The 15,207-nt window shown below is 46.1% G+C and overlaps 1 protein-coding gene across 1 annotated transcript in view; it reads left to right on the top strand.

Annotated features, from left to right (window-relative positions):
• The window catches only part of TMTC1 (transmembrane O-mannosyltransferase targeting cadherins 1), a 120,855-nt gene that overhangs the window by 31,160 nt on the left and 74,488 nt on the right, over positions 1-15,207 (top strand). The window contains exon 4 of the mRNA XM_078773604.1: positions 5,833-5,959. Coding sequence (XP_078629730.1) covers positions 5,833-5,959 — 127 coding nt within the window. The remainder of the gene's footprint in view (positions 1-5,832; positions 5,960-15,207) is intronic.

Genomic DNA, 15,207 nt, shown 5'->3' with positions numbered 1-15,207 from the left:
TGTCGACCCAGCCGCCGTCGCGGAGGGTGGCCCGGAGCGCGGCCTTTAAGGAGCGATGGAACCGCTCGCACAGGCCATTGGCCTGGGGGTGATAAGCCGTGATACGGTGCAGCTGGACACCGAGCCCCCGCGCAATCGCCCCCCAGAGCTCTGAGGTGAACTGGGGGCCGCGGTCAGACGAGATGTTCGAGGGGGCGCCGAACCGGGCAACCCAGGTGGCATTGAACGCCTGCGCGACGTCCGCCGCCGTCGTCGCCGCCAAAGGCATGGCCTCCGGCCACCAGGTGGTGCGGTCCACCACGGTGAGGACATGGGTGAAACCCCGCGAGGGGGGCAGAGGTCCCACCAAGTCCACGTGAACATGGTCGAACCGACGTTCGGGCACCGTAAACGGGGCCAACGGGGCCTGGGTGTGGCGGTGCACCTTCGCGCGCTGGCACCCGAGGCATGTCCTGGTCCAATCGCGGACGACCTTCCGGAGGCCATGCCAGACGAACTTGTCGGCGACCAGCCTCTGGGAGGCCTTCGTGCCCGGGTGGGACAGGCCGTGGATGGCGTCAAAAACCCGGCGCTAGCCCGCGGGCACGATGGTGCGAGGCCGCCCGAGGGAGACGTCGCACAAGAGGGCTGTGCCCGCGCCGTCGAACGGCACCTTGGTGACGCGGAGGCCCGTGACTGCGGTCCGCAAGGCCTGGACGTCGGGGTCGGTGGTCTGGTCCGCCGCCATCCAGGCATAGTCGATGCCTAGGTGGACCGCGTGGGCAACGGACCGGGAAAGGCAATCCGCCACTGGGTTGTCCTTCCCCGCGACGTGCCGGATGTCCGTTGTGTATTCGGACACGGCCGAGAGGTGACGCTGCTGCCGGGACGACCACGGCTCGGCGACCTTCGCCATCGCGAAGACCAGGGGCTTGTGGTCGACGAAGGCCGTGAACGAACGGCCCTCGAGCAGATGGCGAAAGTGCCTGACCGCCAGGTGAAGCCCGAGCAACTCGCGGTCGAAGGTACTGTACCGGCGTTCGTGGGGGCGAAGCTGCCGGCTGGAAAACGCCAGCGGTTGCCAAGCTCCACGCACCCATTGCTCGTGCACCACGCCCACCGCGTAGTCCGGCGCGTCGGTGGTGAGGGCGATCGGTGCCTCGGGCGCCGGATGCGCGAACATGGTGGCGTTAACCAGGGCGAGGTTCGCGCCTGCGAACGCCGCTTCCATCTGCTCGGTCCAAATGACGTCACCTTTGCCCGGCTTCCCCCGGAGGGCCTCGTGCAGGGGGCGCAGGAGCTGGGCGATGCGGGGCAGGAACCGATGGTAAAAGTTCACCATGCCCAGGAACTCCTGGAGCCCCCTGATCGTGCGGGGGTGCGGAAACCTCTTGATCGCCTCCACCTTTGCTGGCAAGGGGATGGCCCCGTGCCTGGTGACGCGGTGCCCCAAAAAGTCGATCTCGGCGACGCTGAACTGGCACTTGGCGGGGTTCACGATCAGGCCATGCTGGCCCAGGCGTTCGAAGAGCGTGCGGAGATGGCGGAGGTGCTCTTCACGGGACGCGCTTGCGACGAGGATGTCGTCCAGGTAGATATAGACGAAATCCAGGTCGCGCAAGACGCTGTGCATCAGACGTTGGAATGCCTGAGCCGCATTCTTCAAACCGAAGGGCATCCGAAGGAACTCAAAGAGGCCGAATGGCGTAATGACGGCTGTCTTCGGGATGTCCTCTGGCCTGACGGGGACCTGGTGGTAGACGCGTATGAGGACCACCTTCGAAAAGCAGGACATGTTCGCCAACCGGGCGGAAAAGTCTTGTATGTGGGGGACCGGGTAACGGTCGGGGGTGGTGGCATCGTTGAGGCGGCGGTAGTCCCCGCACGGCCGCCATCCTCCGCCAGGCTTCGGCACGATGTGTAGCGGCGATGCCCAAGCACTCTTGGAGCGCCGCACGATGCCCAGCCGCTCCAGCGTAGCGAACTCCGCTCTCGCCACCGCGAGCTTCGTCGGTTCGAGGCGGCGGGCCCGGGCGTAGACCGGTGGCCCGACGGTGGGTATGTGATGTTCCACACTGTGCTTTATGGCCACCGCCGAGAAGGTGGGCTGCGTGAGGGCCGGGAACTTGGCGAGGAGGCGGGTGAACTCGTCCGCTGCCGGAAGCGTACAAACTAACCTCGCCGGGACCGAACCGCTCAGCAAGCCGCTTGGCGAGCCGCTCGGTGAGTCACTCAGTGAGCCGCTCAACGAGCTGCTCAGCGCGCAAGCAAGCGAGCTGAACGTTTCAGCCTGGACAAGGCGTCTGTTCTTCACATCTACCAACAACCCGTTTGCACAGAGGAAGTCCGCACCAAGCAATACCATGGGGACACTAGCGGTTACGAACGTCCACGTGAAGCGTTGCCCTCCGAACCGCAGGGAGAGGCAGCACTTCCCGAATGTGCGTATGGGTGTTCCATTGGCGGCAAGCAATGCGGGGCCCCGGCCCGCGGTTCGCTTGTCGGACGTAGAGGCAGCGATAACGCTCACCTGTGCACCAGTGTCGCATAGGAAGCGGCGCCCGGACAAGGTGTCCGTTATAAAAAGAAGGCTGCCGGAATGGCCGATGCTCGGGGCCGCTACCGAGAGCCGGCTTGGCAGTTTCCCGACTTGCCGAAGGAGCACGGCGGGCGACAATTCCTTGCCTTGTGGCCAAACCTGGTGTGGAAATGGCACCAGGTTTGCGACGAAGGCGGAGGCCGCGGTTTTCGCGGTGGTGGTGGGCGGGGTGTGGCGGCGGCCACGCGGTGTGCATCAGCCTCGAGATCCACGAGGTGTGGTGCATCAGCATCAGCGTCAGCCCCGGGATCCACGACGGCCGCACCGAAGCTCGCCCGCGTCTCACAAGCCGCGAAAAACTTGTCGGCCTCGACGGCCAGCGCGCGGGGTTCCTTTATTTTGGAACCGGCCAACGCGAGGCATACCTGTGCCAGCAGCTGGCGTAGAAAGAGCGCCCGGAATAAAAAATCCGGGGCTTTGTCACCCAGTAGCGAAAGCATGTAGTCCATCCGGACCGATGATCGCGTGTCGCCGAGGTCGGGAAGGTCCAGGAGACGGTCGGCCCGTTCGTCCTCTGTGAGGCCGAACGTGGCGATGAGGTGACGCTTGAGCGCCCCGTAACTGTGGTCGGCCGGTGGGTTCCGCAGGAGGGACACGACTCGGGCGGCTGTGCCGGGCCCGAGGGCAGCGATGACGTGGAAATAGCGCGTCTCGTCCGCCGTTATGCCACGAAGCTGAAACTGGGCTTCGGCCTGCATAAACCATATCTCCGCCTGAGCTTCCCAAAACTTAGGGAGTTTCACCGCTACTGCGTTACTGCTGGTCATGGCACGGTCTGTAGATCAGCGTCGGCTGAACTAGCCGAGGTCACCAATGTAGTGCGGTGCTATGCGCACGACTTGTCTTGCCAATAAAGGAAGCAACAACGAACGTAATCAAAAGAGTCTTTATTCTAAGGATCACACTATAGCACTGCCGTGCTCGGGGCTGTGTGCCCCGTGTATATCCCGAGGCCACGCCTACCCCTCGGGCGTGGCCGACACCCTCCTGGTGCGCGGAATGATGTCATCGCGCCAGCGAGCCATCGTGTCCGCCACAGTATAGTCATTTTGCCGACCTCAGAAGGATGACAGGCTGAGTCAACCCACCTGGTGTTATTTCAATGGCATGACAGGTTGGCTCAAACTCAGGACCCTAATATCTTAAACCAGCCACCTTAACCTTTAAGCCAACACCATCTGTATGCAGTGTCTATCATACCACCCTATCTAACACGTTACATTAGTTATTCGTGCCTGTTGTTTGTGTCCTTTATGACATCATTAAAAACAGTAATTTTCCTATTTTGAATGATTTTCAATCTTGTTTCACTGCCGGTAGACAGAGTAAAAATACTATCTCATTCCTCTGTGCAGGCGCAAATTCAGACCCAAATTTCTGAAAAACAATGGACATCTTCCAATTCATGTTCCGATTCGTGTCCAATATATAACAATCAATGTACATCGGCTGTTACAAAGTATTGACATGGGCTTTGAGGAAGTTAGGAGTGGAGGAATGGTTAATCAGAGTCGTGATGGCAATGTACAAAAGAGCGCGCACAGCTGTAAAGATGAAGGACGGGAACAGTGGTGAGTTTGAGGTGAAGGTGGGAGTGCATCAGGGGTCGGTACTAAGTCCACTACTATTTGTAGCTGTGATGGAGGAGCTGGCTCACAACGTAAAGGAGGGTTTACCGTGGGAGTTGTTGTATGCAGATGATCTGGTGTTGATTGCGGAAAGTATGGATGGACTGAAGGAAAAGATGAACAAGTGTAAGGAATGTATGGAGACAAAAGGTCTGAAGGTGAATATCGGAAAGATGAAGGTGATGGCAAGTGGTAAAGCATGTGGTGAGGTGGAAAGAACTGGGAAGTGGCCATGTGCTGTGTGCAGGAAGGGTGTCGGAGTGAACTCCATTCAATGTGCAATGTGCACTGAGTGGGTTCATCAAAAATGTAAATGGTCTGAGAGGGTCATCAACCAGTGTGGCAGCGACATTCAAATGTGAGGTGTGCACAGAGGGAGCTGCAGATGGAGGAAATGTTGAGTTGGATCTTGGAGATGGCGTGAAGCTGGAAGGTGTGAAAACATTTTGCTACCTCGGAGACATGCTGAAAGGAGAAGGTGGATCAGACTCGGCGACAGTTGCAAGAGTGAGATGTGCATGGAAGAAGTTTCGGGAACTGAGTGGCGTGCTGATGAGGAGGGGAGTGTCGTTGAAGCTGAAGGGAAAGGTGTGTGCTGCATGTGTGAGAAGTGTTATGATTTATGGGAGCGAGACATGGGTAATGAACGTAGAGCAGCAACGAAGGATGGAAAGGGTGGAAATGAGAATGGTTCGGTGGATGTGCGGAGTATCGTTGAGAGAGAGGAAGACAAATGATGAATTGCGAAAGATGATGGGAATAGAGCCTGTGATTGATGCTGTGAAGAGAAACAGGTTGAGATGGTTTGGCCATGTGTTGAGGAAGGATGAAAGTGACTGGTTGAGAAGAGTGATGGAAATGAATGTAGAAGGAAGTAGAGGACGGGGAAGACCGAGAAAGACTTGGCTAAAGATGGTGGAAGAAGAAATGCGGGCAAGGGGGTTAACAAGGAGAGATGCAGAAAATAGGGCAAAATGGAGAAGATTGTCATGGGGACCGCAAGGCTAACCCTCGCTCTAGCAGGGAAAATGGCCTTAAAATGCATGTTGTTTGTTGTTTGTACATCGGCTGTTCCTGGATCATAAACTGATAAGATTGACGGACAGACATGAACCAATTGCTTAACCCTGCTTTTCGAATTGCATGCACGCAATCCACTTTGGTAACAACTACATGTTATAAAAGATCATGTTTTCACGTGTTTCACTTAATTTTACCTTCTCATTGAGACTCACAGCCCACAGGTAGATGTATGCAACCTGTTTCTGAATTGCAACATGCTCTATTTTGATTGGACCTGCCAGCGGAGTGACGAGTCGGCACGGCTCGTCATGAATACGAGAGCTCTCTGAAAATTTGCTTCCCTGCAGTTCCAATGTTTGCATATGGTATTACACCATTGATCTGTGAGCGATCCTTATGTGTGATCGAATAATCTGAGCAAGTGGGAACACAGAACCGATCACTGTTAAGAGATTGCGTGGAGGTTTTCAAAATGGCGGAGATCAGTTTAAAGCTCTTGCACTTTGTTGTGCAGTGTTTCGTTGTACACGTGAATGTGCAGTCACTGATCTACCTGAAATGTTGCAGCATGCAGTCACATACGTGTTGTTTTGTGCCATACAGGAGCCTGGCGGCGTACAGCGCAGACTCGGTGTGCTTGCAAACGGTGCGGCCTGGCCTCCTGGTAACAAGCCTAGCGCTGGGCACCTGCGCCATGTTTGCCAAAGAGACTGGTGTGACAGTGCTTGGGGTGTGCGTTGGCTACGATATCATAATGAGCTGGAACGAGAGGCAAGCAGTTTTTTTATTATAATATGGATGGATTGACTTGAAAATAGTCACTTTCTGCTGCAAATGCACTTGTTTGTTTGGGTGTCTGATGTTGTTCATTCATTCAATGTGCTGCGATTCAGGAAGTTCATTCTCAATTCGGTTTACAAATCACCAGAATGTCGATGGCAGTGCATAGTTTGTCATTCAACTCCTTTGTAAATACAGTTGATCTTCACTAATCTACATGTATGCATTGGGTGAGGGCCTTTGCAGATTGGAGGCTCTTACAAATAAATATAAAACAAGTACACATACATTCAAAGTACACCGCCCCCATGCCAAATAATTAAATATCCTACAGAGCGGCATTGCCGGGGCGCCTCCGGCGCCCGGCAATACCGCAGTGCAGCTCATTGAGGCTGCATTGGGAGGGAGAGGTGTACACTAATTGATTGATTAATTGTATAATTAAAATCAATAAAAGATTATCACAAAATATTTTCATAATCAATTGGCTAATCGCATAACTAAACCACTAGTGCTTCATCTGAAGATGTATCTTTCAGAAATTTAATTAAATAAGTCATTAATAAAAAATTAAATAATTAATTGATTACTCAATAAATAATTAATCGATTAATCAATAAATAATTAATCGATTAAATGATTAATCAATAAATCAAAAATATCCTTGATAGCCACATCACTTGGTCACTCATGTCCAAATATTAGCTTCCCAGCTCAAAAGGTGCCTGAGATATTGGCCAAATGAGAAAGAAAATAAATAAATGATTAATAATGAAAATAAATAAATAATAATCATAAAAAAATTAAATTATTAATCAATTTGGTCAGAGAACACATAAACTACCACTATTTCATCAGAATCTGTAACTTTAAAAAAAAAAATTTTTTTGTCATTAATCGAATAATTAAATAATTAATCGATTAATTGATTAATTAATAAATCAAAAATATCCTTTGCAGCCAAATCACCTGGTCATTGGCATGTCCAAATGTCAGCTTCCTAACTCAAAAGGTGCCTGAGTTAATGGTCAGAAGAGAAAGGAAATTTGATTAATTAAATAAGTACTTAATTAATCGCTAATAATTAAATAACTCCTCAATTTATTGATTAATCAAAAAAATAAAATACCGTTTTTGACAAAAGACTTGCTCACTATTATGCCGAAATTTCAGCTTCCTAGCTCAAAGGATGGCTGAGATATCGCCTGGACAACCAAGAAAGAAAGAAAACAAGAAAGAAAGAAAACAAGAAAGAAAACAAACAAGAAAGAAAGAAACCAGAGTGAAAACTGAGTACTCTCTTTCAGCGTGCGTCACTGCCCTTTGGTGACGGTTTGCAATGCCTGGAGATGGCATAGGAAAGCAGCGGTGTACAATGGTGCTCGATGTTTATTGTCCTTCCGGCCTGATGAATGGATTTTAACAAGAAGTCGATGTTACATACATAACCTTGGAGATTTTTGGTTAGATTTGTGCAAACAAAATATGAATAAACACTAATAAACAAACATACAATAATAAAACACAATGTCAGTTTGTGTGTTTGTACAGATGTCTGTCCCCCTTCATAAGAACGTTTTGAGTCTGGTTTTAAAGGCCAATCTTTTAACACGAATGTGTATTCACTACGGTATATTTTTGAGGATAAAACAAACTCGAAAAATATTTCCCATAAAATAGTAATTATGTCTCTTCTATTGTAATTGCAGATGGTGGCTTGCAAACCGAGCCTCATGGGCGGTGTGCAGAAGCGTTTTTTAAAATAACAATACATACAATGTGCAGGGAGGTGAAATTCTCTGCATGTGATGTGCAACGCGTGCAGAGTAAAACGAGTGTTCATTTATACCCGTAGAATGTCGAATACATTAGATATAAGCACACCTGACACTAGGCCGAGGCTTCAGACATTGGCACGCTCACGAGGCTGCACCGTCGTATAAACTGTTCCAGGCCGTCGTTTCTGACGGGCTTTTTACTCGTACAATAATAAAACTTGTCGTTTTTGTGGATGCTCTTACTTCCAGGAGAAGTTTCTGCAGAAGACATGTTTCCACATAATTGAATTTTTAATAACATTAAAAACATTCTAGTCCATGTGAGATTTTCACCATAAAGGGCAGGTTTGATTTCTTAATTACATGTTACAGAAATAAATATTTATATGAAGTATTTGCATAAGAGGTGAAGTATTGAGTTATTTCATTGATATTTTAACACAATAATTAATTCTCCCATTTGAGGCTATCATGCTCCACGGTAGGGTTTGGTCCTATTCTGCACTGGGAGTTTTTTTCCTCCTTCTTCTCCATTTTTTCATGGAAAACCATATTTACCATTTTGCAGAATATTATGCATTGTCTAAGAGCTGGGGTTTTTTTTTTTTGTTGGTTTTTTTTGTTGTTGGTTTTTTTTTGTTTGTTTTTTTGTACACAAGATCGAGGCTCATGTAAGAGCTAATATTAATGACAAAAAAAAAACGGACACATAAGACGAAATAAAGGGAGCGGGAGACAAGATGGGGAGAGAGGGGGAAGCACACAAGTACAACATTTGAGAGCAGGGACATCGGGAGATCTGTGGGAGGGAGAGGACTTGGGGGGAGGAGTCGTGGGAAAGGGGGGAGGAGTCGTGGGAAAGGGGGGGGGGTAAAAAAAAAAACACAAGGACACTGCTAGGACTTCCAGGAAAGAAGTTGGTATTTCAGAAAAGTGGATCTGGACCCATAAGAGGGTTGCTGGCAGATCTTGTGTGACCTGTAGGAATATTTGGGGGACAGAGCACAAAGAGAGTTGGGGGAGCAAGGCCGGAGAGGAGTCGGTAGAAGACAGAAAGACCACCAACCTGCCTGCGGTGAATGAGTGAAAGGCCCGGGTTAAATAAATAAGAGGAACTTCAATGCAGGAGGAGGCCATTAGGTCCATCAAGCCTGTTAAATCATGCCAACATCTTTCTACCCCACTACTCCCGTCCCCACTGCTTCCAGATACCTATCCAACTCCATTTTTTTAAATCCACTGACTCCACTGCCATTATCCTTGTTGAGAGACCATTCTACGGATTCACCCCACTCTGAGTGAAAGACCTTTGCCTAACTCTCCTCTTACTCTAAGCCGTGTCCCCATTGTCCTGTCAGTATCCATTGTGCTGAAAACAAAATTATCCTGCACTTATCATTAGCTTAAACACCTCTAGCTAATCCTCTCACAATAATCTCCTTTCTAATATAAAAAGTCCTGTCTCTTTCAGCTGCTCTTAATAGCTCAGGCTAGCTAGGACTGTGTTCAATGTAGTGGTTTAATGCTGTACCCTATCTGTGGTAGCTTTGTACATCCTCAAATGTGGTGACCAAAACTGTACACAATATTCCAGATGAGGCCTCGCTAAATTCCTGTACAGTATTAACACTACCTCTTTTGATTATCTCTGCTACTGAAGGTCGACGGAAGTTATGTTTTCACCCCGGTCTGTCTGTTTGTTATTTGGCAAAAAAAACAACATTTTGACAAGTATGTTGATAACAAATATGTTTGTGTGTTTGTCTGTTTTAAACCGAACTTCACAAAACTTCACACATTGGTAGAGTTGGTGGTCCGACAAAATCCTATTTATATTTGAGGTCGAAAGGTCAACATAGGCAAAAGGTCAACCACTTCTTTCAAATTTATAAAATCCTCAATTTTCATCCGATTGACTTGAAATTTAAATAGGATTTTCATATCAGTAAACTGAATTGAACCGCCAACTATTTTTGAGATCAACATAGGCCAAAAGGTCAACATAGGCCAAAGGTCAACCACTTTTTTCATATTTAAAAAATCCTCAATTTTCATCCAATTTACTTGAAATTTGAAACAGATTTTCATATCAGCTTACAACCACCAATTATTTTTGAGGTCAACATAGGCCAAATTTTTTTAATTGTCAATTTTCATCTGATTAACTTAAACTTTGAAGATGATTTTCATATCAGGTCACTGAATTCAACCACCAATTATAATTTGTAAGGTCAAAAGGATGCTCTACCAAGTGCCATTCTACTTTGTTCTCTTTTGCCAAGTGTCGCTCTATGAGTGATTTTTCATCTGTTTGTTTGTCTGTCTGTGAGCAGGATATCTCAAAAAGTTGTGGACAGAACGTCTTGATGTAAGCACAAAGATGTTCAGCACATCTACATGAGGACAGGTCAAATGTAATGTCTTGATGTAAGCACAAGGATGTTCAGCACATCTACAAGAGGACAGGTCAAATGTAAGGTCTTAATGTAAGCACAAAGATGTTCAGCACATCTTCATGATGACAGGTCAAATGTAAGATATTAATGTAATAATAAGGATCGTCAGCTCATCTACATAAGGACAGGTCAAATGTAGGATCTTAATGTAAGCACAAAGATGTTCAGCACATCTACATGAGGACAGGTCAAATGTAAGCTGACTCAAAAGGTCAAATGAATGAAAGCTGACTCATAACTTCATTGTACAAGTTACTGATGTAAATTCTGAATAATAATAATAATGGTCCAAGTCCTGATCCCTGCGGTACCCCACTATTTTCATCCTCCCAGCTTGGCATCCTCCCACTCACAGTCACTCTGTGTTTCCTATCACTAAACCAGTTTACAATGCAGTTGGCAACACCCAACCCAATCCACAAGTCCTCACCTTGGCTCGCAGTCTCCTATGTGGTACCTTGTCAAAAGATTTTTGAAAGTCTAGAAAAACTACATCCACTGCACTTCCCTCATCCACCCAATGAAAAACTACCTCAAAGAACTCGAATTTGTTAAACATAATCTCCCTTTGGTAAATCTACCTTTAATTCGTTTGAAATTGTGTTTCCGTTCTTTAATTCTTTAATTCTTCAATTCTTTCATTCTTGAATGAAATGTTTCCCGATCCGTTCTTTATTGAATTTTTCCAAAACCTTTCCCACATTGACGTCAAAGTAACAGGTCTGACGTTCCCTAATTATTCTCTTATCCTTTATTAAATTGTGGTGTTACATTTGCTACTCTCCAATCCTCAGGTACATGTCCTGACTCCAACAAGCTATTGAAGATATCTGCTGACACCACACTTATCTACTCTGCCACCTCCCTCTAAACTCCTGGATCCATATTATCCAGCCCTGGATATTTATCATCCCTTTTCTTTTTCTGGCTGCTTCTTCCCTTCCTCCACTCTTACCTGGATCTCCTCTAAAAGCCCTTGATAAACCCAAAAGATAGATACTCTAAGCTATTTGTAATTCCCCTAACTTGTCCCATATAAATGTAGAAGCAAAAATCGATCTACCATCTCACCATCATCATCATCCACCAATTCTCTTGTGATATTCCTCAATTTCCACACACCTGTTTTTAATGTTTTCGCTAACCCTTACATACTAAAAAGAAATATTGTTATGTTTAATATTTTTGGCAACAGTCTTTTGATATTATTTTGATTTGCCGAGTTATTTTCTTAACTAGCCCCTGATTACTCCTATAATGATGTGTCAGATTAAAGTCCTGTTATTTTGTACCAAATGAGTGCCTTCTGCTTATATATTACTATGAAAGATCTGTTTGTCTGTGTGTCTGTCTGTGGGTCTGTCTGTGTGTGTCGCCATTTTTCTCAGAGATTTAGGCCTCCAGAAAAAATAGACCGGGCAACACTTGGCAACGCCGGGTACCCCTGCGAGTACTTAATAGCACTGCGCTTACCTCCCTGCTAAGCCTCTTTTGACTTAACGGTTAAGGTTGCTACCTTAACATCTCAGGGTCTTGAGTTCAGCCCCTGTTATTCCGATAAATAACATGAGGTGGGTTGACTCAGCCTGTCATCCTTCGGAGGTCGGCAAAATGAGTACCAGCTTACTGGAAACAGTGGGTCCTGCATCAGAGGCCCAGCTCCCACCAATGATGCAACCAGCAGCCACAGGCTACATAGGAAATGATAAAACCTCACTCCTCATCCACCCTGGACTTTTCTGCCATTGCCTTTACACCTCACTGGAGTATACCTATTACCTACTCTACATCCCACACATTTGTTCCTTGAAGGTTGCCCATTTCTCTGATGCAGATTGCCCACTCGTTAACTTTTCACAATCCAGAGCACCTGTCTCTTCTCATACCCTCAAAGTTTGCCTTCCTGAAATCTAACAGCCTTGAGTTTGAGGCATACATTGCTTGTTAATATCACAGACGCAGCATGTCCTGGGTGAAATAAAATGGGTGGAAGCTAAACCTATGATTGGAAATCATAGTTAGAGGAGATATTATTCATGAGGTTGGCGGAATGGAATGATTGCATTACTTTGATAATTATGGGGAGATGTCTGTCTTACTGATCTATGATGGAGAGGATCAGTGTATTGATATAAATTGATGATGCATGCAATGAAGAGCAGATAGAGTAGATAAAGAGGAGTGGACAGAGAAGATGAACAAGTCTTCCGTTCTAAAGTCACAATGGAATACTAGTGTTCATGAAGACCCGCATTGGTCTGCATCGGTGGGCAAGTTTAAAGAAAGTATAAATCAACTGAAATCTGATAATAATAAAAAAGTATGTTAACCGGTATGAGAAACTAGGTGGAGCTGAAGCACTTTTGTTGAGACTTAGCCTTTCATCAGATAAAAGAGCCCACCTTTTTTTTTTTGGACGGAGGGCTATTGCTTGAAATATGAGCCGCAACCTCACTTTTCCTGGCAGTTAACAAACATTTATCAGCTTTTAGTTTAAAATTTTTTATGCCAAACTCCTTTCTGCCAACAAAACATTTGTTCATAATTCAATAGAGTATTGCTCTCCGCTGAGAGATCGTGCCCCTTCATGCCACCCTTTACACCCAGATACCAGAGAGGTAAAAATTCTGTACATATTTAGCACTATCCAATATTTGGCAATGATCATGAGGATCATGGCCTCCTGTATTCTTGGTGACATTTCGGTTTTATTCCATCTTTTATCTGCTCTTGTAATCCACGTCCGTTCAGCCCTTTGTCGCTCCGAACCAGGAGCAATGTGTCTGTTCAGTAACCTTTTGCTTTCCAACGTACATCCTTTATACACAATTTCACTCCATTTGTCTGATTTTTGTCTCGTCCCCGTGGAATTGACTCCTTGTGTCTATCTAATCATGGCCTAGCCGAGCTCCATCATTTCTGAGGGCTCGGCAACGCAACTGATGCAGTGCCTTTCTGTGGATTGAAGCAGGAATTATTTATATTTGGCCATTGTACTGAGCATCTCTGGCTGAGTAAGTTTAGTAGTTTCTGTCCGTACAAAGATTTCCCCACAATGTGAACAGTGAAGAAATAGCTTGAGATGCAGAAAAAACAATAAGTGCAGATTTTGAACTCTTACCTTAAACTTTGTAATTGCTAGACAACAGCAACCTCACCTTCAGTTTCACCTTGATGTGATTTGGTTAACAAAGCCACTTAAGTGATTTCATCATGACCTCGTGAAAGTGGCAACGCATTGCGGCGTTTTGTGAAAATGTAATAAAAAAGCAATCTCTTCTTTTGCTACTTCTGCATATCCCATGTAGTGAGAATGGCATTTCAGTTTTCACTCCTCTTACACGTTGGACTCAATTTCGCAGTTTCATCTTCAATTCGCACTCCCTTCGCTGTGCCCCTGGTGATGACGTTGTGACAGCACGATTGGACTGACAGTTTGATGATGGAAAAGGGGAGAGTAAAGGTTCTAAATAAAACTCCTACTGTTTTTGAACAACCCACAACTGCAATGCAACAGCAAACTTTCATGGTTAAGGCTTTACGGTTAACAGCAAAGTGTTTGCCGGTTGGGTGCCTCAAATCCTCCATTTGAAAATTGATCATGATTGGGTGAATCGTAGTCAAAAACTCCCCAATTTTTTTTTTGGACAAACCGGATTATTTTCATGCCAAGGTTGTGAAAGTCATTGGAAATTGTTTCACTACTGGATTCCAACACCAAAAAGGTAGATAAATTCTATATATACAAAGCTACATTTTAACCTCGTTCAGCTACCAGCCAGTAAGATCATGAAATCTGTTTTCTGTGAATAATCTTTCTGATCTTCCAAAATGAGCAAGTTGAGGCCAAATTGCTATTAACCATCAAAGAGAATCAATGGGGAAAGTTTAATCAAGTTGTCCTGCTTCTGCAAGAGAATGTGATGTTGATTTTATCAATTCCATTTCCTGATAGCATTAGTTGGTGGATGTTGAAGATCTTTTGTGAAGAGTACGTGAACTATCTCTGGCACTCTGAACAATTCACAAATTCCTCCTCTAACCCACATGGGCACTGCGTCAGCAGCACAGCCGCACTCCCGGCAATGTTACAAACCCACAGCCATGTGCCGCACACAAAATGATGATGAACATGTCTGTTCCAAAAATACAAATAAAATGTTTGCTGAACACCAAAAAATGTTTTCCTGAAACAAAATTGCCATTGTCTATATTTTTATAGACTGTAGACGGGTGGTTCTCACCTTTTTTGAATGTGCGGACCTATTGCAAACCATGAATGAGTAGAAATTATGTGTGTGTAAATTTCTACTCACGTGTGGTCGGTGATACGTTGGTTAGATGCTTGCTGGAAATCCTCCGTCTCCGTTATGCTCGACGAACGTGGCGAAGCGGGAGTAAAGGTGGATGTTCCACCGAGATGCAGCCAATGCTCCCCAGAAGCCGACGTGAAATGTTGATTTTCAGGAGACGAAAATACCAATGCTTCAGGGTGACCAGAGCGTTGGTTAAAACAAAATAAATATTCCACCGGTAAAAAGTGATCTAAAATGGCGGAATTAAAAAAATATAACCCCAGGAAGTAGAAAAGTTTGGCGGGTTTGGTGAACAGCGAGCAGGCGATTAAGTAACACTCTGCTGATAGTCCCAAAGGAAACCAAAGAACAGTGAAGTAAAGTATTTAGCCGCTCCACACTATCGCAACTTTTTAGCTCCAAGCCCCTGAAGAGTAGAGCATCCACATAAAACCCCCTTATTCTTCACCCTCATGCTTCGTCCTCTCGTACTGAGAGACCTGATTGGTTGTTCCTGGTTTTAAACTACACCCCACTAACCAATAATGCTTGCTAAGAGGGCGTCATTATGTAAGGAAAGCTTGGTGAATTGATTCTGCCAAGCACAAATATGCTTGGAGGCTAATGCTACTTTATTTTGGTGTGGACCCCTGCTGATGGTCTCTCAGA

Source organism: Myxine glutinosa, chromosome 3 (genome assembly GCF_964187855.1).
Source record: "Myxine glutinosa chromosome 3, kmMyxGlut1.1, whole genome shotgun sequence".
In the NCBI taxonomy this organism is placed as follows: Eukaryota; Metazoa; Chordata; class Myxini; order Myxiniformes; family Myxinidae; genus Myxine; species Myxine glutinosa.
The sequence above is the reverse complement of the archived record's forward strand: the minus strand, read 5'-3'. Positions and strand labels throughout refer to the sequence as shown.